The 23,893-nt window shown below is 40.9% G+C and overlaps 1 protein-coding gene across 11 annotated transcripts in view; it reads right to left on the bottom strand.

The window, feature by feature from the left end:
• LOC134360180 (myosin-16) overlaps positions 1 to 23,893 on the bottom strand; it is a 339,036-nt gene that overhangs the window by 63,279 nt on the left and 251,864 nt on the right. For all 11 annotated transcript variants that reach the window (XM_063074218.1, XM_063074220.1, XM_063074222.1 and 8 more), the window contains 4 exons: positions 12,691 to 12,777; positions 9,764 to 10,009; positions 6,111 to 6,228; positions 2,608 to 2,735 (listed from right to left, as the gene is read on the bottom strand). In XM_063074218.1, the coding sequence (XP_062930288.1) occupies positions 2,608 to 2,735; positions 6,111 to 6,228; positions 9,764 to 10,009; positions 12,691 to 12,777 (579 nt within the window). The remainder of the gene's footprint in view (positions 1 to 2,607; positions 2,736 to 6,110; positions 6,229 to 9,763; positions 10,010 to 12,690; positions 12,778 to 23,893) is intronic.

The raw sequence follows: 23,893 nt of genomic DNA, 5'->3' as shown, positions 1-23,893 counted from the left end.
GGCACCATCTTGTAAATTTTCTCTGTACTCTCTCAACCTTATTTACAACTCTCCTGTAGGTAAGTGACCAAATTTGCACACAATACTCCAAATTAGGACTGACCAATGTGTTATCCAACTTCAACATGGCATTTCATCTCCTGTACTCAATAATTTGATTGATGAAGGCCTATGTGCCGAAAGGTTTCCTTATGACTCTGTTTACCTATGACTCCACTTTCAATGAACGATGGACCTGTACTCCCAGATTCCTTGTTTTTCTACACTCTTCAGTACCCTACTGTTCCCTGTGTGAGACCTACCTGGATGGTCCTAACAAAGAGCAACATCTCGCATTTGTCTGCATTAAATGCCACCTGCCACTTTTTAGCCCATTTTACTAACTGATTCAGATCATGCTGCAATCTTTGATAGTTTTCCTTGTTGTCCACTACACCCCCAATCTTGGTGTCATCTGCAAATTTGCTGATCCAATTAATCACATTATCATCCAGATCATTGATAAAGATGACAAACTACAATGGACCCAGCACCGATCCCTGCAGCACTCCACTAGTCACAGGCCTTCAGTCAGAGACACAACAATTTACAACCACTCTCTGCCTTCTCCCACAAAGCCAAATTCCAATCCAATTTACTACCTATCTTGAATGCCAAGTGACTGAACCTTCCTGACCAACCTCCCACGTGGGGCCTTGTTAAGTGCCTTGCGAAAGTCCATGTAGGTAACATTCATTGCCTTGCCTCTATCCACCTTCCTGGTAACCTCCTCAGAAAACTCTACAAGATTGATTTAGACACAACCTACCATACACAAAGCAATGCTGACTTTCCCTAGTCAGTCCCTGTCTATCCAAACACTCATATATCCCTTCCAGTAACTTTCAAACCATTGATGTTAGTTTCAGGTGGCAGGGAGGGTATACGTCTCTACCGATGGAAGTATAAGGGATTTCTTTCCTCTGCTAGCCTGCAATCACCCTTGCTCAAGGTGTAGCACCTGTTAAGCCCTCCTACGTGAAGTCATGAGAGTAGGTGGTGGATGGTTGTACGAGCAGCCGGTGCATATCATGTGTTAGTTATGCAACCACTGACGCCAGGCAGACAATCTCCAAAGAGTATTGATAATGTCTGAGGTCAACTGCCCAGAAGGCAATGGCAAACCACTTCCGTAGAATTTGCCAAGAACAATCAGGCTCATAGGCCATGATCGCCCACGTCATTTGACATGGCACATGATGATGATGATGTTTGAGTCAGGCCCGCTGGCCTATAATTTCCTGGTTTATTTTAGAGCTTTTCTTAAAGTGTTGAACAACATTGGCTATCCTCCAATCATCCGCTACCTCACCTGTTGTTAAGGATGATTTAAATATCTCTGCTAGGGCCCCTACAATTTGTACACTTGCTTCCCACAGGGTGCAAGCGAACCCTTTGCCTAGCCCTTGGGATTTATCCACTCTAATTTGCCTCAGGAAAGCAAACTTTGTGATCTGTATCGGGTCTATGACCTTGCTGTTGCTTTCCTCACTTTTAAAGATTCTGTGTCTGTCTCTCGAGTAAATACAGATGCAAATATGTATTTAAGATCTTCCTTATCTCTTTTGACTCCACACATGGATTACAATTCTGATCTTCTAGTGAACCAATTTTGTTCCTTGCAATCCTTTTGCTCTTAACATATCTGTAGAATCCGAACAACAGAAATTCTGCAGATACTGGAAATTCAAGCAACACACATCAAAGTTGCTGGTGAATGCAGCAGGCCAGGCAGCATCTCTAGAATCCTGTAGGATTCTCATTAACCTTGTCTGCTAGGGCAACTCCATGACTTCTTTTAGCCCTCCTGATTTCTTATTTGTCCCTCCCTGCCTATACCTGAAATGCACCTCCTTTTCTCTTGACCTCAATATCGCACAAAAACCAAGGTTCCTTACACTTGTTATCTTTACCTTTTATTCTGACAGGTGCATACAAGCTTTGTACTCTCAAAATTTCACTTTTGAAGGCCTCCCACTTACCAAGTACACCTCAATCAGAAAACAGCCTGTCCCAATCCACACTTGCCAGATCCTTTATGGTCCCATCAAAACTGGTCTTTCTCCAATTTATCTGGTGAGCTTGTGAAATCATGCAGAAGGCATAACTCGAAATTAGGTCATTGTATGCACAGAATTCTCTGTACCCTCAAATGTAATTACAAATAGTCTAAACCAAAATCACTTTGAATGCTGTAAGGTTTACATAGATGTGAAATTTATGGAATTAATGAGATTATATGGGGATGATTATCATTGCAATGACTTCAGCTCTGGAAGATCATTGTCTACTTTAATAAAAAGTACAATTAAATTGCCTTGTGATTAGGCTAGTTTTAAATTGGTGGGTTGCTGGGTGGTATGGCTTAGTAGCCCAGAAGGGCCTGTTCAACGCTGTACCTCTAAAATTAAAAAAAAGTATAAATAAGTAAGTAAGGAAATAAATAAATGCTCTTACTTTGGCATGTGTACATTCACACTTAGTAGAAAAATGCAGGAAACTGATTGGATTGAGTAATCCTGAAATAATCAATAAATATCCATTCACTATTCACAACCCTTTATTTACCTTTGATTCTTCATCAATCTGCTTTTTCAAGTCTTCAACTTGTGATGTCAGGATGACTTTTGTCCTGTTCAGTTGACCTATTTTGTTCTCCGCCTCTTCTAGTTGGCGAGTCAAATCATTATTTTCAGCTGAAACAATAAATATCACCGGAATTACCATCTAAGCACATAAGTTTAGTCAACTCAGTTTCCCTGGTAGTTTTGGGACTTTGGTTACCTACTTCTCCTTCAGTTCCCTCCATTTCAAGAACAAGTGGCATTGCCTGGAGTTCTTCCACTTCTTGTCATTATTGTAGCTATTCATACAATTCTTCAGTCATTTCCAGTGTCCCTCTCAGACACTCTTCATATCATTTGAATTGTTTTCCATTAAACAAATTGTAGATTGCTGGACCCATTAACTCTCCTAGGATGTTAATCTTTGTTTAATTTCTTTTCTTCCTTTTCTGTATATACTTTCTCCCTACTAACCTTTTAAGTTAAACAGTCACAGCCTCTGTTTTCAGCTCCAACAAGGAGTATGTATAGGAAATGTTGATTACCTCCTATCTTTTCAGGAGTCCTACTGAGCACTTCCAGTATTTTATTTATTCATTGAGATACAGTGTGAAATCGGCCCTTCTGGCTCTACAAGCCACAAGGACCAGCAATCCCCTGATTTAATCCTAGCCTAATCACAGGACAATATTCAATGACCAATTAATTACCAACTGGTACCTCTTTGGACTGTGGGAGGAAACCGGGGCACCTGGAGGAATCCCACACATTCACGTGCAGTGGTGGGAATTGAACTCAGGTTGCTGGTGCTGTAAAGCGGTGGGCTAACCACTATGCTACCGTGAGTTAAGAATAATTGTAATACATTTGCTCTATCCAGGTAGGGTTAGGGTTAGGGTTCACTATGAAAATTATTCCTAAAATAAAAGCTATTATAACCCTTTGTTGTTGGGCCCAGGATGAGGCTCAGTAACAAATAGGCGACCAGACTAAGAGCCAATGCCAAAGAAATACTACCAAATCTAATCATTTTTATCCAGGGTTTACTCGCGGACAGGCCCAGGTGGAGACTCTGCAGCAAATTAATACAGCAAGTTAACAAAGCCCCAATTCTCAGTTTGAAGTCGTTAAACTAAAATGAACGATCAGATTCACATCTCATGAGCCTTGTGAAAAAAAGGCAACATGGCAGTAGCATTATTCTGGTTATTGGAGATAGAGGGTAGAGGTTTGGCTTGTTCAGACTAATAATGCCATTGTAATCTTCAGGCATCAAGGAATTTTACCCAGAGGTGTTTTTCTGTGTTTACCGATCTGCTACTTTGACTCCCAATAAAAGAATTTGCTGAAATCTATCCTATCCTATTTAAAATGTTGATATAGTCTTGATGGTGCTCATTTGGTGAGGATCTTTACTTTCATAGCCACAGGGTCATTCATAGATGTTTATACTCAGTGGTCACTTTATTAGGTACACCCACTCTTGAATGCAAATATCTAATCAGCCAGTCATGTATTAGTAACTCAATGCACAAAAGCATGCAGGCGTGGTCAAGAGGTTCAGTTGTTGTTCAGACCAAACATCAGAATGGGGAAGAAATGGGATTTAAGTCACTTTGATCATGGAATGATTGATGGTGCCGAATGGGGTAGTGTGAGCATCTGAGAAACTACTGATCTCTGGGATTTTCATGCAGAAAAGTCTCTAGATTTTACAGAGAATTCTGCGAGAAACAAAAAACATCCAGTGAGAAGCAGCTCTGTGAGCGGAAACACTTTGTTAATGATGGAGGTCAGAAAGGAATAGTCAGATTGGTTCAAGCTGACTGGAAGGCAACAGTAACTCATATGTTACAATGGTGTGTGGAAGAACATCTCTGAATGCACAACACATCAATACTTGAAACAAATGGGCAACAGCAGCAGTAGACGGTACTGGGTTCCACTCCTGTACCTAATAAATTGGCCACTGAGTGTAGAGTCACGCAGCATAGAAGCAGGCCATTCAGCCTAACTCCACAACAAATAATGGGCACCCATCCATATTAATCCCATCACTTCACACTTGCCCCTTGCCTTATATGCTTAGACAGTTCAAATACAAGTCTGCACACTTCCTAAATGCTATCAGCAGCTCTGCTTCCACCATTTTCTCAGGCAGCGCATTCCAGGTACAGTGGATTCTGCTAAATTGAGGCAAATCTAACCAGTATGTTTTGGCCCAATTAAGCAGCTTCCTCAAGTAGCCTAAGTTTCATGGAAATAGCTATAAAGGTATAAAAAAGACAAACTATCATTTATGTGAGTAACAAATTATGTATTCAATGAAACACAAGATAAATTAGAACACCATCAATGCTACTACAATACAATACTGATGAAGGATCAGTATATGAAATGCCGATTGTTCTCTTTTACATAGATGCTGCCTGGCCTGCTGAGTTCCTCCAGCATTTTATATGTGTTGCTATAAAACTGTGTACTAGTTCCTAATAGTTATTGACAGAGAAATTCTTTCAGTGTACACTGCTGTGTTCTTTTGATTGTAAAAGAACAAAATCAGTGCAGACACCTAGTGTAGATAATGGACTACCTTTTTACCATTTTGGACAATTGTATCCTCCAAATCTTCACTATCATTCTCACATTTAAGGAGATTGTTGATACCTTCAAATTCTTCAAGTTCATAACTTGCTGAAGTACTGATATCATTTCATTTTCACTCCCAGCCATTTCTAGCCTCTCTAAGTCTGAATGCTTGAAATCACAGTGCGCAAAACAGTTCTGAATTGTCTTACTGCTTGTTTCTCTGTAAGTGATAAAAATCACTGCTTTTTGAACACAAGCACACACAACTGACACTATTTAAAAACTGTTCGTCTAAGCATGGTCACACAAGTGCATGACACTGGCACTAGTTAGAAACTGTTCAGAAACAGCCTCCTGTCCCAATTAAGCAGTATTGGGCCCCAATTAAACAAAGGGAACCCTGGCTATTTTCTCAATTAGTGTTTGTACTTTTAGAGTTGTCCCAAATAAGCTGCTGCCCCAATTATCCAGAATCTATTGTATTCACTGCACATTGGGTGTAACTTTTTTGTATGAACAATGACTTAATTTCAAAAAGGTTTAGTGTACACAAATTGAATTAAAAGCTAAGGTATTTTTCTGAATTAACGTTCAGCAGTTTTAAAATAAAGATTGAAAAATTTGCAAGCTTTTCATAATAAAACGTAACAAGAAAAATATCTTACTATATGTAAAGTACATTGGTAAGTAAGAATTTTATATATTTGCTCATAAGAATTTTGTTGTGACTTTGAACTACATTTTCAAGCATATTTTGGATGAAGTGTTCACTCTTATGGACAAAGTGATTACTTCATCCCTGGGTTAACAGCTTTAAAATGTTCACCAGAAGCCAAAAGGATTTATTATTAACTTACCCTCAGGATAAAACCCAATTAATGAACTCTATCTCTATTTTAATAAATTCTTCACCCATACCTGTCAGCCGTGTTTTGCCAAGACTCTGCTCAGTGAGAGAACGCTGCAAATCCTCATTTCGGGAAGTGGCTTCCGACAGTAAATCTTCGAGCTTTCGAATCTGTGCATCACTAGCCACCTGGACACAGAAGAACACTACAAATCTCAGGGCTGTCTGCTATCAATTGTCCAGCAACACTCACACTGATGGACTAAAACACAATAAACATGACTTTTGAGAGAGATATTAAAAAGAAGTCCAACCCTACGTCTCCGCTGTGAGAAGTGGAAAGGAATGTTTCAAATGTGCTGTTATCACATCTTAGATAACTGACTCTAGCATCTTCCCCACCACCGATGTCATATATTTGAAACTATATGGACAGGAAAGGAATGGAGGGTTATGGGCTGAGTGCAGGTCGGTGGGACTAGGTGAGAGTAAGCATTCGGCGTGGACTAGTAGGGCCGAGATGGCCTGTTTCTGTGTTGTAATTGTTATATGGTTATATGGTTATATGCATAAGGCCGGCTAACAGGACTCTAGTGAAGTTGTTTATGCCAAATCATGGTACTGTGAATGCAATGGATTGCAGAAGTGTTGATGAACTCCAACCATACCATTGACTTCAGTGGACAATGGTCAGTAGACAGGAGGTCATGAATGGCCTAAGCTCCACTTGGGAGCTTAGGGCCCAGTAAGTAAGTATAAAAAGAAAACATCTAAATTGTTAATTCTGGTGAATTTTGGCACCAAGATTAGAAATGTCAATGCCAAAGGATCGTTTTCCCTAATTAAGTATTCAGTGTATCTAGGACCTGCGGTGGTATAAATCACATCATGGTGTAGTGTGGCTACTTCAGTACAACAAGACTCTGACTACTTGGATTGGCGGTAAGGAAAGTTAACCACCAAGTTGGATTGGCGGTAAGGAAAGTTAACCACCAAGTTGGATTGGTGGTAAGGAAAGCGAATGCTATGTTGGCATTCATTTCAAGAGGAATAGTGTAAGGAGGTGTTGATGAGGCTCTATGGGGCAGTGGTGAGACCTCATTTGGAATACTGTGTGCAGTTTTGGGCCCCCTATCTTAGAAAGGATATACTGATGTTGGAGAGAGTTCAGAGAAGATTTACGAGGATGATTCCTGGAATGCAGGGGCTAACATATGAGGAGCGTCTGTCGGCTCTGGGATTGTATTCATTAGAGTATAGAAGAATGAGAGGGGATCTCATAGAAACGTTTCGAATGTTGAAAGGGTTGGACAGAGTAGATGTGGAAAGGTTGTTTCCCTTGGTGGGTGAGTCCAGGACAAGAGGCCATAGTCTTAGAATTAGAGGGTACACAGTTAAAACAGAGATGAGGAGAAATTTTTTTAGCCAGAGGGTTGTGGATTTGTGGAATTTGTTGCCACATATGGCTGTGGAGGCCCGATCATTGAGGGTGTTTAAGGAGGAGATTGACAGGTATCTAATTAGTCAGGGTATCAAGGGATATGGGGAAAAAGCTGGAAATTGGAACTAGATGGGTGAATAGTTTAGCTCATGGGGGAGCTGCGGAGCAGACTCGATGGGCCGAATGGCCTACTTCTGCTCCTTTGTCTTGTCTTGTGAACTTTACATTACCATGGACTTTGTTTCTTTTTTTTTATTATAATTGTGTTAATTCCCATGTAAATTTGCGTAATTTATATTGCTAATTTATGCCTTCCTTTTCAATGTTGTGTATCTGATGCTCTGCTCTTGTGTTACTGTTGTTAAATTTTTCATTACATCTGTGCATACACATATTTGTACACATGATAATAAATTTGACCGTTGACTTCCTATATCAAATGTCCATCAGTGTGTTTGAAATCTTATCCAAAACATATGAGGAAATTCGAGATGGAGGTGTCTAAACATGATAAGACCATAAGACCATATGACATAGGAGTAGAATTAGGTCATTTGGCCATCAAGTCTGATCCACCATTTCATCACGGCTGATCCATATTCCTGCCTTCAGTGATAGAAATGGAAAACAATTAATCCCTCACAATTAACCCAAGTGATTATGCCAAGCACTATCATAATATTAACAAAGCAAATTTGTGACTGACACCAAGATGTAGAGGTATAGTGGACAGCAAGGAAGGCTATCAAAGTTTGCAGCTCGATCTGGACCAGCTGGAAAATCGGCTAAGAAATGGTAGCTGGAATTTAATATAAACATGTGTCAGGTATTGCACTTTGCCAGGACAAAGCAGTATAGGAGTTACACAGTAGGGCAGTGAGGTGTGCAATAGAACAGAGAGATCTGGGAACATGGTTCGTAATTCCTTGAAAGCGGTGTCACAGGTAGACAGGGTCCAGAAGAACACTTTTGGCACATTGTCCTTCATAAAACCAAGTATTGAGTACAGGAATTAGGATGTTGTGCTGAAGTTGTATAAGATGTTGGTAACACCTAATTTGGAGTAATATGTGCAGTTCTGGTCACCTACCTACAAAAACCGTATTAATAGGATTGAAAGAGTGCAGGGAAAATCTGCAAGGATGTGGCCAGGGCCTAAGGACCTGAGTTATTAGGAAAGGTTAAGTATGTAGGAGAACGATAGAAGACGTGATAGAGGTGTACACGATTGTGAGGAGCACAGATAGTACAGGAGTATAGCTTAAAATTAAACAAACTTTTTCATTTGAAGTTGTGTGAAACTAGAATAGAGGTCATGGGTTAAGGGTGAGAAGTGAAATGTTTAAAGGGAACAGCTTCACTCAGAGGGTCCTGAGAATGTTAAGTGAGCTGCCAGCAGGTTTGATTTCAACATTTTAGAGACATTTGGATAGGTATATTTATGGGAGGAGTATGGAGGCCTGTGGAGATGTAAGTCAATAGGGCTAGACAGATTAATAGTTTGGCACAGACTAGTTGGGACAAAGGGTCTCGTTCCATGCTGTGGTGTTCTGTGACTCTACAACTCTACAACCCACCTTAAAACAGTTCCCTTCCTTAAATACAATACATATCTACATTTCAATTAGCTCCTTTCAGATTTTGGTTTCCCCACACACTGTAAGTGCCCTTTTATATTTACCCACAGAGAGTCTTGACAATAGATATGGCCAGGTAATTTGACTTTGTGATTGCTAAATATAAGAGCAGGTTAGCCATAACTAACCTTGCTTTCATTCACACCATGATTACATTTTGTAATCGTCTTCAAATTTTATTCACTGATACCGTCCTTTTCCACACATCCTATAAACTACAAATGGGTCAATTCAAGATCTTTTATGTTCAAAGTCTCAGCTTTAGTGGACAGTTGCTTGACTCACTCTGTCATGCCGGAGAACACCAAGACTGGGTGGACTGCTATCCCAACATGTGACTGAGGTTACAGCAGTGTTATTTTTCCCTTGACTGTGTTCCAAAGGATAACATGACCTCTGGAGCGCATCCAAAGCATAGATCACTAGCAGAATTAGGAGAACCAGTGCCACTCAGGATAACCTATAGTTCAAAGGGTCTGCTTAAATAGATCTAGTCTACTAAGCCATACAGTGAGACCTATCTAAAACTCATTGTGTATGCTCAATCCGAGAGAATTATTTCCAAATAGCAAGTATTGTCCTGCTGATTACCAATTACAAATACTTTTAAGTTTTGCACAAATGTTTAAAGTAGTAAACATGATACCTTGCTTTTTTGAAGGCCATCAATAGTAAGGCTCATGTTGTCTAGTTCTAGCTTCATACTTTGCTTTTCTTTCTCTGTTTTCACACGCAGCCTCTGCAGGTTCTCGTACTGCTCGGTTATTTCCACCACAGTGTCCCCGTGCTTCTTGCGAAGCGCTGCGGCTGTAGTCTCCGACTGCAGCGTGGCCTCCTCCAACTCTCGCCGCAGCCGCAGCAGTTCTGACTCACGCTTCTTGTTCATCTCAATCTCCAGGAGGAAAGTTATAAAGGAAGATAATTAAGAGTGAGGAATCATTTCGCATCCTTTTGTTAGCATCTTCTAGTCTACCAGTTGTTGGTAACGTTCCTTTGAAATACTTTGAGACATTTTACAATGTTAAAAATAATATAATGTCACTGCCCAAAACTTTAGCCTTTCTTCCCAAACCTCTATCTAACCTACCGAGATATTTTGCATTTTTAGTTAATTCCACTTAAATCTGAGATGTTGCTCTTGTACAAGAGATAAAAGAACCAAACAACAGGAATTCTGCAGATGCTGGAAATTCAAGCAACACACATCAAAGTTGCTGGTGAATGCAGCAGGCCAGGCAGCATCTGTAGGAAGAGGTGCAGTCGACGTTTCAGGCCGAGACCCTTCGTCAGGACCAACTGAAGGAAGAGTGAGTAACGGATTTGAAAGTTGGAGGGGGAGGGGGAGATCCAAAATGATAGAAGACAGGAGGGGGAGGGATGGAGCCGAGAGCTGGACAGGTGATAGGCAAAAGGGGATACAAGAGGATCATGGGACAGGAGGTCTGGGAAGAAAGACGGGGGGGGGGGGACCCAGAGGATGGGCAAGAGGTATATTCAGAGGGACAGAGGGAGAAAAAGGAGAGTGAGAGAAAGAACGTGTGCATAAAAATAAGTAACAGATGGGGTATGAGGGGGAGGTGGGGCCTTAGCGGAAGTTAGAGAAGTCAATGTTCATGCCATCAGGTTGGAGGCTACCCAGACGGAATATAAGGTGTTGTTCCTCCAACCTGAGTGTGGCTTCATCTTTACGGTAGACGATCCAAAAGATGAAAGAACCATCCAGTTTCAAAAACATTGACACCATTTAGGTGGGGTGGAGGTGGAGGAAGGGAGATACACTCTTGAATGAATCCTTTCCAAACCATGTTCCCTTTATCTGCTGTATAAAAACCTGCTAAACCTGAATGGAATTCCAAAAGTAGGTGAGATGCAAACTGGGCTGCATATTCATTATCGCTCAGTGCCAAAATGGCCCCTGGTGTAATTGCCCAATTAGTTTATAAAAACAGCAATCAAATGCCAAAACCTCTCCATGGAAAAAAAGATTTAAGTGGTACATCTCCTTTCCGCCTGTCATTCACCTCTCTCCATTTCTCTGTCTCTCAACTCTACACACCCCCAACTCATTTCTCACCCTCTCCCTGCCTGGGTGCAGGTCTGAGAATACAAAAGAAAACATAATAATGGGTGTGGAGAGAGGGAGGTTATCGGGAATGGAGGAGGGAGACAACTGCACTTGATGTTAATTTCATTTCTGATATTTTTCAATATGCTTTCATGGTGTTAAAAACAGAAAATTAACAATTCATAAAGTTAATTGCAGATCATTTTTCAGCTCAGACTCCTGATATGGCCTTGACTCCGACCAGCCAGCCAGTCCTAACCCTCAACTGCTGGGGTATGCAGCAGAGAGGGTGGGGTACCTTCCAGAGGCACTGAACCAAACAAGCTGGTATCACTGTATCACTGCAGATAGTGAACATCTGGGGAAACTTATCCCAGGAACCTAGCTGAACATGCCTTCCATTTTCAACAGTATTGCTGGTTAACATCTGGAGCAATGACTGATTTCCTCTCTATCCTCATCCAGAGGTACTGAAGCCAATGCACTGATTGAAACCATACTCTTTAACAAAGAATACTTCCCTGGAAATGGTTTGGTACAAATTGGTTAGTTCAGCCATTCACTTATGCACCAGAGAATTTCAGAAAATGTTAGCTACAAAGATTAAAACCATTGATGCAGTTACACATGAATTTACCACAAACCAAAGGAATTTTATTTGATCTACACTGAACCTTTAGCTGGAGGGAAGATTTATAAGAAGCACCTTATTCCCAACAGGTTTAGTGGTAAAAGCATACATATAATGAGGCATTCCACTTCATGCAATAATAAATGCTTCCCTTCCCCACTGATAAAGATTAGCTTCATTTGTTACATGTACATCGAAACATACAGTGAACTGTGTATTTTGTATCAACAATCAACACAGGCCACGCATTTGCAAGTGCTGTCATGTTTCTGGCACCAACGTAATGCTTCCACACCTTACTAGCCCTAACCTGTACATCTCTGAAATCAGAGCATGTGGTGGAAACCCATGCAGTCATGGGGAGAACATACAAGCACCTTACAGCCAATGACGGGAACTGAACACCAATCTCCAGTGCTGTAAAGCGTGCTGCCTACAGTTAAGTGATATTAAATTTACTCCACATCTCTGGAAGAATCTGAATGGCTTTGTAGAAGAACGTGAACCAACAATTAAGGCAAAAAAAAAGCATGCAAAAGGATTTTCTATCTTTCCATTTTATTGACGAGCACATAAATGCATCAAGGATCATGCAACATGTAGAGATTCTGCCCAGCTGTGAGGTAGCAGTGACTTCATAAATAAAACAGAGATTTAAATCCTTCCAAAAACATTAAGCCATTCAGAAGAAAGAAGTTACAAGCAGGGCCCAACAAAGAATATCTACATGAACATGTTCACACTGTCTCAGACTATTATGAATAATCCTTCCTTCCCACTGCATCTGGGGAAGTTTCCTATGAATACCAAATGATGAAATAAAAGTCATCAATAAGTATTAAAGAACAAGCAAAGAAAAGCAGTACTGAATTTCTACCTGGGACGCAGTTACTCCACCAGCTTCTTCCAATCTATCAGTAAGGTCTTCTAGTTCCCTGGTGAGATCAGCTCGCTGTTTCTCGACCTGCAGATAGAAGAGATATATTTCACTGAATCTCTGGAAAATACAGCTAATGCCATATTTCTCATGTTTCGATTAGAAGTGGAGATGCTATCACTAGCTTCGAAATTAAGATCTATGATGTAAGAGGCAGCACCCATGCAGAGATGGTCGAATGGCTCTGGTCAGCTAGGTTCAATCCTGACCTCTGGTTTGTATGGATTTTACACCATCTCCCTCTGATCACGTTCAATGCTGACCTCTGGTTTGTATGGATTTCACACCATCTCCCTCTGATCATGTTCAATCCTGACCTCTGGTTTGTATGGATTTTACACCATCTCCCTCTGATCATGTTCAATCCTGACCTCTGGTTTGTATGGATTTTACACCATCTCCCTCTGATCATGTGGGTTTCCTGCAGGTCATGTGTTTTCTCCCCACATCACAAGACACATCAGTTGGTATGTTTTGATTATCCATTGTGATTGCCTTGTGTGTACCCATAAACAGTAGAATAAAGGGAGTGGGAAGAGAGGCCGGAATGCAGTTGATATGAACTTGGGGAAAATAAAATGGAAGGAGTGTACTTCTAGTATGGATGGGTGTTTGACAGTCAGTGGGACTTGATGGGCTAAAAGGCATGTTGATTAGCTGTATGATTCTACTAAAGTATAAGATCGAAAAGCAACAAAGAAGATGCAATTGAATCATTGGAGTCTCTTTGGGTTTTGCTTCAGATGGATGGTGGGGAATATTAGTGTGGGTTTGAGGCCCTGAAATGAGATGTCAAATTTTCACTACAGTGAAATTGAAACTAAGAGAAGTTAAAGGTGTTGGCAATTGAGACATAGGAGACAATGGAACAGTGTTCATTACCTCAGTGACCGTTTGTCATCAAGTTTTTCATCAGAAAGTTCTCCCTCTGGTTTATGTTTGCTCTGCAATATTGTTAAACTTGGCCAGCTATTCCATTAACACACAAATAGTTACAGCAGTAGCATTTACCAGGGCTTAATTGTGATGCAATGAAGATAGGCAAACATTTGTACACAATGGCCTTGAAATTCTCAAACAAAAAAAAAATGCTGGAAAAACTCAGCAGGTCAAACAGAACCCCCGGAAAGAGAAACAGTAGATATTCTGACTCTGCAAAGGCCTAGAATTTTTGGTGGAGTACAGTTCGTTTGTACACCCTGTGATCATGGCATGGGTTTTGCAGTCTGCTCTGGGTTCACCATGCAAACGGTATGGTCATCTGGCCAAGCACAGTGAGGCTTTGATCCTGCTTCAGCAGAAGTTCTTTCACTCAAAGGCAACCTGTGAAATGCTTGAACAATTTGCCCAGATGCAGGACGTATTGGAGAGTTGATCCAGCACCAGGTAGATTTATTAGGGTGGTTAACGATCATGGAGCCTGGCCCTTGGATCCCCCTTTAAGGCTTATACTTCCTTTGGATTTTATCTCCCCTCACTGCAACTGCCCTTCACATGCCCACCATCATTCCATCTTGATCAGATCATGACCCCGGCAAATTTCCACCTGGCCACACACTTGATGCTGGGGTCCTCATGAAAGCCCACAGCCCTTATCTAACCTTTCCTATTCAGCACCATCCCCCAGTGCTGAGCTCAAATCTTTCTCAGCCATCATCAGCCTTCCTCTTTTCCTCTTAGCTCTGCACTGATAGCGTGTTGATTTTTGAGATGCGGAACAATTTCTCAGCCATTGATTATGACAGGAGGGAAGAAGCTGAAGGCAGCAACAGAAAGCAATCTTATTGCATCGAACAGTTGTACACCCCGACTGCAGTGTGACGGGAGGGACTTCAAGCGCAGGTGAGGCAGAACGGTAAGAGGAACTCCTAGGATTCTCATCCTTGAGACGCACCTGGATACTAACCTCCCACAAACATGACTGGATATGAACTCTGACTTTACTATCTGATTATCTGTTGATTTATGACCTGGGTGTGGCTGGGCAATTGCAGGAATAGAACATTTATTGATGTACCCTCAGGTTAGACTGCTGAATGTATTATTTGTGCAAAGAAACCCATAAATTCTAGGGAATTTGAGATACTTGAAGCAGGTAGCAATATATACCAGAAAATACCTCGAAGCAGTGTATGCCCATGTTACTTCAAGACATTTTTTTTCTGATCTGTTATTTCCTCTCATTTATAAAAGATCATGTTCCAATTGAAAGTATGATGTTTTCAACTGGCTAATATCTAATAAACTTAGTCAGTATCACACACTAGGATGTGAAATTTTGAAAACCAAATGTCCCAGAATCAATCATCTTTTTGGCCAAGCTGGTTGATATTTACCCAACTGGGACAGGAAGGGAAACTCTTGTTCTCTGTTGTGGACTTAACCCTACTTACAGAACAGGAGTCAATCAGCAAAAAGAAGGACATGAGGAGCATATCTTCCACAGGGAGCACTGTCCCACCCACAGTTCCACTGCAGCTGGCGTATGTGTGTGTCCTGTTTTTGACAGAGGACCAATTTCTGTTGGCTGTTATGTGAAGAACAGTTTACATTATCAATGAGTGGGCAGACTAGTTCAAATCTGAGGAAATGCCTCTTTTTCTCAATCTCCCCACCACCATGGAAAACAAACCATAAAAATCTGTAGGCACCTTCCAATAACTCAAGTAAATTATCCTTAATATCCTATATTACAATTGTTCAGAATATTGTTCAATTATCAATGTGTGGAACCAGGGATGTATAAGGAATGCTGTTTCACTGCACTTTTAGCAACAAAGTAAAATGCTTGGAATAATATACCATTAACCAATTTAGAGGAACAACAAATTGCAGTAAAAATGTGTATTTAAAATACATGAAAGATTTAAAATAAATCTTGTGTTGGTCAGATCTATCTGATTGATTTGTTTTCAGTTGGAGCATGTTAGTGAATTTAAAAAAAGGACCATTTCAGAGATATGAATGTGCAAACCAACCTGCAATATGGTTGAACACGTACATCCAGTGCATCACTGCAAGACCCCTGAACTGCTGGAGCTAATCTAGAGGCAAGCAACCAGGGCCATGAGATCAAATCTCACTGAGGACTTAAGTGAATTAATTTCAATATGCAAATTTAATTTTAAAAAAGCTTCAGCAATGATGACAGTGAAACTAGCAGATTATTGTAAAGACCCATCTGCATCACTGGTGCCATCACTGTTCAACTAGTTGCCCTGGTGATACCTGAGACAGAGCAACATGGAGGAATGGGATTGTTCTGTGAGCCAGCATTTACTCAATGGGCTGAATGGCCTCTTTCCATGTCACAAGGAAATATGCCATTAACTATCCTTTGAAATTGCATAACAAGCTGTTTAGTTACAAAACAAACAAACAGATGACCTGGGCATTATCAGCAGTAGTCCCACTGGTGAACTAACAAAAGGAAAATTAACTCTTTTGCATGGAACTTTAAACCAGGAGTCCATCTGACCCCTCGAGTGGAGGCAAGAGACTATTACAAAATGAAGGTTGATTTTCTACTTTATTACGATTATTATTTGTTCCTCAATCAGCACAAATAAAAACAGATCATAATTCCATTGTTTCTCAAGATATTTTGCTGTGCAGAATTCTATATCACTCTTCTTCATGTAGAAGGCTGAGATATCCTAGAGTCATACATATAGATGCATGTCTTTCTTTCTAATGTGGGGGAAAAAGGTCTAGAAATTCCAGCAGGTTTCAGGAAAATCCTGGGAATTGCTTCCCAAATACAGGATGACTCGCAACGCAATTATTACATGCAGCTAAGAAATATTCCATACTTGCCTAGGTCGAAAGCTCTTAGTAAGAATATTAGACAAGGATTGTGCATGGAATTTATAATTTGAAAAAAACTTATATTTTAAAATTGTCAGTGGATTTACAGGTTAGCCAGTTTAATTACCTCATTGAAGTATTCAGCTTGGTAGAAAGTTAGCAGACATCCCACCCTGCAAAAACTCATTTCAGGGAGGTAGCACCATCAATTTGTGGGAGACTCCCAGAACTTCCGGGAGAGGTGGGATGTCTGCAATAGAGTAGCTCCTTAGCAGCTAGCCAGTTAGTTTAAATAACGTTAGCTACGCTAATGAATGAATGACATCTGTTAAACTCACCTCAACATTGTCTTTTACAGTCTTAACCCACCATGGGCAATAGAAAAGTCACTGTTACAAACAGTGCGGCGAGCAACACTGTCATTATTTTTGACCCCTATTAGGCAGGGGTACATTTTAGGGTAGTCTGGGGTGACATACATTTTATATTTTCTTTTTTTTGGAACACTCTGCCACGGCGCGCTCGCGCTCTCTCTCTCTCGTGGTTGCTCTCTCTTGCTTTCTCTCGCTCGCTCTCAAAAAAATTGATTTCTGTGATATTGCATATAATTTGCGCACATCAGGGAGCCATTATTAATATGCGGGAGACTCCCGAAACTTCCGGGAGAGGTGGGAAGTCTGAGTTACTAAGTTAGTATTACGGTTCTCAGTACAAGGGGTGATTGATAAGTTTGTGGCCTAAGGTAGAAGGAGTCAATTTTAGAAAACCTAGCACATTTATTTTTCAACATAGTCCCTTCCTACATTTACACACTTAGTCCAGCAGTCGTGGAGCATACCGATCCCTTCTTTGTAGAAGTCAGTGCCTTGGACCGCCAGAAAGTGGTCCGCAGTCGGGTGATTGATAAGTTCGTGGCCTAGGGTATAAAGACATGAGTTATACAGCTCTTGTTATATGCGCGTGCAGTTCAACTCTTTGAGTGATTATGCAGAAAGGTTGAAGTTAATAACTCAAGTCCTTCTACCTTAGGCTACGAACTTATCAATCACTCTTGTGTCTTTCTTTAACATGAGAGAAATTTGGCACACTTTTTCTAAAATACAGGTTGTGTGAGAACGTAGACAATTGCTCAAAACAACTGCAACATTTTAGTACTCATCATATAAGGATTGATCGATAGTCTCTCTCTTACATGAACACCTGTTAGAAATATAACAAATGTATCATAGATAGTTTCCCTGCCGTCAAACCCTGCTTTATCTCATTTCAACACTACTACTGAAGTTAAAAAGAACGTTTGCACCTTGGCAAAATGAAATACATGAAAGTAGACTTGATTTAAGCCTTGGGGCTGGGATAATGATACCTTTTCTAGTAGAAAATGAGATGATAAATTTCTTCCGATTATGTCCAAGCCTACCTCATAGGGTAGTTCAGTCAATGGCACTGATTGATCATTGTAATTATGCTGTGGAAGGTGCTAGAGAAGGCCCACACCAGAAATCAAGTGCATGGGTCTGACATAAGATGGTGAGGAATTCATTTCCAATTAACTCCATTTGTGGAGCAGAATTAAAATACACTAAGTGTATTACTTACGAAAGAATGATCAATGGTATTTCATAGAAACATAGAAAATAGATGCAGGAGTAGGGCATTCGGCCCTTCAAGCCTGCACCGCCATTCAGTATGATCATGGCTGATCATCCAACTCAGAACCCTGTACCAGCCTTTCCTCCATACCCCCCTGATCCCTTTATCCACAAGGGTCATATCTAACTCCCTCTTAAATATAGCCAATGAACTGACCTCAACTGTTTCCTGTGGCGGAGAATTCCACAGATTCACCACTCTCTGTGTGAAGAAGTTTTTCCTCATCTCAGTCCTAAAAGGCTTCCCCTTTATCCTCAAACTGTGACCCCTTGTTCTGGAGTTCTCCAACATCGGGAACAATCTTCCTGCATCTAGCCTGTCCAATCCCTTTAGAATTTTATACGTTTCAATCAGATCCCCCCTCAATCTTCTAAATTCCAGAGAGTACAAGCCTAGTCAATCCAGTCTTTCATCGTATGAAAGTCCTGCCATCCCAGGAATCAATCTGGTGAACCTTCTTTGTATTCCCTCTATGGCAAGAATGTCTTTCCTCAGATTAGGGGACCAAAACTGCACACAATACTCCAGGTGTGGTCTCACTAAGGCCTTGTACAACTGCAGTAGTACCTCCCTGCTCCTGAACTCGAATCCTTTTGCTATGAATGCCAGCATACCATTTGCTGTACCTGCATGCCCACTTTCAATGACTGGTATACAATGACACCCAGGTCTCGTTGCACCTCCCCTTTTCCTAATTGGCCACCATTCAGATAATAATCTGTTTTCCTGTCCTTGCCACCAAAGTGGATAACCTCACATTAATCCACATTAAATTGCATCTGTCATGAATTTGCCCACTCACCTAACCTATCAAAGTCACCCTGCATCCTCTTAGCATCCTCCTCACAGTTAACACTGCCGCCCAGCTTCGTGTCATCCGCAAACTTGGAGATGCTGCATTTAATTCCCTTGTCTAAGTCATTAATATATATTATAATCAACTGGGGTCCCAGCACTGAGCCTTGCAGTACCCCACTAGTCACTGCCTGCCATTCTGAAAAGGTCCCGTTTATTCCCACTATTTGCTTCCTGTCTGCCAACTAATTCTCTATCCACATCAATACCATACCCCCAATATAGAAAAGAGTACAGTAGACATTTTGGACCGAGACCCTTCAGCAGGACTTAGTCTTGGACTGAGACATCGACTGTACTCTTTTCCATAGATGCTGCCTGGGATGCTGAAGTTCCTCCAGCATTTTGTGTGTGTGTTAATTGGTTTTCCAGCATCTGCAGATTTTCTCTCGATTGTAAACATTCACTGAAGTTGTGTCTTGTTGTATGAATCAAAACATGAGTAAGGAATAAAGATTCTAAACTTCATACACAATTTAACGGACTGCGGTTCAAGGAAACTTGCATTGTGTGTGCTCAGAAACATTAACACAAATCAATTTGTATTGTGCATTTTCTCTAGCTGCCTATTATAGAGACCAAATGGACTCAGTGCCTCAGTTTCATTGGACAAGACAAGCTGACAGTTGTTAATCACAACAGTTAGGTCTGCGGATACAAGCAGATTCAAGAATCTCAAATGGGGTGTATTTTTGACCTGTTTAAACCTCACTAGAAAGTTCAAGAACGTGAATTCTGAAAAACTGTACACCTCTGACCCTTTCAAAGATGTAGTCACAAGATTTGAATAGGTCTATGTAGGCAAGTCTCCTTACGCACTGCTGCGCCAATGCACAAGATATGCCTGCAGAATATAAACAGGGCACATCTAGAGCATGAGCAAACTCTTCATAAAGTGAACCACATCATTGGGAGCCTTTCCACAGTGTAAGGTGTGCCACAAGGCAGGGCACAAATTCAGGCAACTGTCCACATTTAGTAAGTAATCAACAAACTAGTTCTCAAGAGCACCTGCTACCATAGAATACTTATATTGTATATTCATTGAGCTCACTAGAGGAAAAGCAATTCTGGATTGAGTGTTGCATATTGAACTGGATTTGATTAGGGAGCTTAAGGAAAAGGAACCCTCAAGAGACTGATCATAATGAGTCTTCACCCTGCTATTTGAGAGGGAGAAGCTAAAGTTAGATGTATCAGTATTGCAGAGGAGTAAAGGCAACTACAGAGGCATAAGCAACGAGCAGGCCAAAACTGACTGGAAGTGGACACCAGCAGGGATGACAGCAGACCAGCAAAGGCTGGAGTTTCTGGGAGTAATTGGGAAGGCACTTTGGAATGCATCCCAAAAAAACTGGTACCTTAAAGGCAGGATGATGCAACTACGGCTCACAAGGGAAGACAAAAACAACATAAAAGCAAAAGAGAGGGCAGATAAAAGAACAAAAATGAGTGGGAAGTTAGAGGACTGGGTAGCTTTTAAAAACCATAGGGAGGGAAAAGATGAAGTATTAAGGTAAGCTAACCAATAACATCAAATAGGATAACAAAAGTTTTTTTTCAGATATATAAAGAGTAAAAGAGAGGGAGAATAGATATTGGACCAGTGGGAAATGATGCTGGACAGGTAGTACTGGGAGACAAGGAACTGGTGATCAAACTTAATAAGTACTTTGCATCAGCTTTCACTGAGGAAGACATTAGCTATATATGCCAGAATTTCAAAGGAAATTATAGGCCAGTTAGCTCGACCTCAGTGTTTGGGAAGATGTTGGAGTCGCTTATTATGGATGAGGTCTCAGGGTACTTGGAGGCACATGATAAAATGGGCATGGTTTTCTTATGAGGAAAACTTGCCTGACAAATCTGTTGAAATTCTTTGAGGAAATAACAAGTAGGATAGACAATGAAGAATCGGTGGGGGTTGTTTACTTGGATTTTCAGAAGGCCTTTGACAAGCTGCTGTACCAGAGGCTACTACACCAGATAAGTGCCCACGCTATTACAAGAAAAATACCAGCATGGATAGAGGATTGGTCAATTGGCAGGAAATAAAGAGTGGGAATAAAGTAAGCGTTTACAGGCTGGCTGCCTGTACGGCAAGCTTCGGTGTTGGGACTGCATCTTTTAAGTTATATGCCAATAACTTGAATGACGGAATGGACGGCTTTGTGGCCACATTTGCAGATGATCGGGAGATAGGTGGAGGGCCAGGTAGTGCTGAGGAATTAAGGAGGCTACTGATGGACTTAGACGGATTAGGAGAATGAGCAAAGAAGTGGTTGTTGGAAATACAGTGACAAGAAGTTTGTTATTAATTAAAGTCTGGCTCGAGCCTTGTGGCCCATCAGGCTGGTACTTATGCCAGTTTCCGTGGTGTGAAGCAACTGAGAGTACGAGACTCCTCCCCGAATAGGACGCCAGTCTATCTCAAGGTTAACTCCCAGCATTTTTTTTGCCAGTACCCATTCTCAGCTGGGTAGACTGGAGCATTGTTTGGTTAAGTGCCTTGCTCAAGGACATACACGCTGCCAAGGCCGAGGCTTGAATCCACGACCTTCAGTTCGCTAGTCCAACGCCCTAACCACTTGGCCATGCGCTACAATCTGTCTTCTGTTAATCAGCTGATATTCTATCCATACTAGTATCTTTCATATAATACCAAGGGCTCTTGTTTAGCAACCTCATGTGTTGCACCTTGCCAAAAGCTTTCTGAAAATCCAAGTAAAAAATATCCACCATCTCTCCTTTGTCTATTCTGTCTATTATTTCCTCAAAGAATTCCAACAAATTTATGGTCATGCATTTTTGTAGAAGGAACAAAAATGTAGACCTTTTTCAAAATGGAGAGAAATATTCAAAAATTCAGTGGAAAGGGGCTTGGAAGTCCTCATGCAGAATTCCCTGAAGGTTAACTTGCAGGTTGAGTCGGTGGTGAGGAAGGCAAATGCAACGTTGGCACTCATTTCAAGAGGACTAGAACATAAAAGCAGGATGCACTGCTGAGGCTTTATAAAGTACTGGTGATGCCTCACTTGGAGTATTGTGAGGAATTTTGGGACACCTATTTAAGAAAGGATGTGCTAAAATTTGAGAGGGTTCAAAAGAGGTTTAGAATAATTATGGGAATCACAGGAGCGTTTGGTGGCTCGGGGCCTGTTCTCACTGGAATCTTGAAGAATAATGGGAGATCTCATTGAAACTACAGAATGTTGGAAAATGTAGATACATTGGATGTTTCCTATAGTGGGGGAGTCTAGGACCAGAGGGCACAGACTCAGAATAGATAGAGTTCCATTTAGAATGGAGATGAGGAAGAATTTCTTTAGCCAGAGGATGGTGAATCTATGGAAATCATTGCCGCAGGCCGCTATGAAGGCCAGGTCATTGGGTGTATTTAAGGTGGAGATTGATAGGTTCTTGATTTGTCAGGGCATGAAACTTAACTGTGAGAAGGCAGAATGGGGTGAGAAGGAAAATGGTTCAGCCATGAAGAAATGATAGGGCAGATTTGATGAGTGAATGAACTAATTCTGCTCCTATCTTTTATGGGCTTATTGGAATTTATTCTGAATGAATTACTTATTGCTATAAAAGGAAATACTGTAGTTATTTTTCGTTCTTGGAGTTACATAATTGAAAACTGATTTGGTTGGTTTTGTTTTGTGTCATTTGAAGTATCAACTAGACACATCCCGGTATGACTCATCCTTTCATGCTTGATACTTGGATGGCATAATTTCTTCGAATTCCATCCCTACCTCTGTGTTGATTAGGAAACTCAGAACAGACCTCAGCCACTCAGCAACTAGCCTGTCACTCTCCAGCTGTCATTGCCCCTCTGCCTCGAGGCCAGGGGTATGAGTGAAATTTGTAATGGGAGAGAGGTACCACAATTAGAACAGCTCCTCTGCAATACCAACCTGCCTAATCACCTGGGTGAAATGGATGTTTTGTGTTTATGACTGCACTTTGAAATTACGTCATTAATTATGAAAGCTTAAAGGACACGGCAAGCTCACAATGGCGAATGTATTTTCTTTCTCTCCCTCCTGCACACATGCTTGGCTGATATTTCAGTACAATAGTAAGCAATTACAACACTATTAAAGCCAGGCAATATTATGAATTATAAAGCACAAGACTAATCTAGGTTTCCTTGTACAGTACTAGAAGCAACAGTCCTTATATCATTTGGCATTGTTTATTATAAATGAGTCTGGCAGATCACGTGTAAGAGTTTATGATTCCAAAAGATATTCAATGACGTCTGAATGTTAAGCTTAATCTAAATGATAAGTTGAATAGACTTAAGGATTTCAATAGCCCTCATCTTGTCCTGATTTTTCTTTTTCATGAAGAATGGGAAGATTTCAGCTTTGAACTGCTCCAGGTCTAACATTTTGCATTTACTATCAACTCAAGAGAAACACTGATTTAAAGCAGAGTCAACAAGGGACGTGGGATTTCCAGTTTGTAACGTCCAGGACCATGCCATTACACAAGAACACTGGAGCACTAGTAGGTCACAGAGCCTCTCATGTTTGCCCCAAAATTCAATATAACCATGACTGATCTACCCCAAGCCACAACTTCTCCTTTGTATTGGCTCCTCAAAGTTCTCAATTCCCCAATCTATCAAAATGTATTGCAATCCACTTTAAATAGTTCTAATAAGCTCACCTCCACAACTGAGAGCTTTGAATCTGAGGTGTTCACTACTCTCTGCAAAAAGAGACTTCTGGTCAAAATGGTGCCAGTGAACAATGCTCCCTCAGGCGGCGGCTTCCAGATAGTCCACAAAACTGTTTCTTTCACTTCTTTTATA

Source organism: Mobula hypostoma, chromosome 22 (genome assembly GCF_963921235.1).
Source record: "Mobula hypostoma chromosome 22, sMobHyp1.1, whole genome shotgun sequence".
Lineage (NCBI taxonomy): Eukaryota > Metazoa > Chordata > Chondrichthyes > Myliobatiformes > Myliobatidae > Mobula > Mobula hypostoma.
Note: the sequence above shows the minus strand (reverse complement) of the source record. Positions and strands in the feature narration are given on the sequence as shown.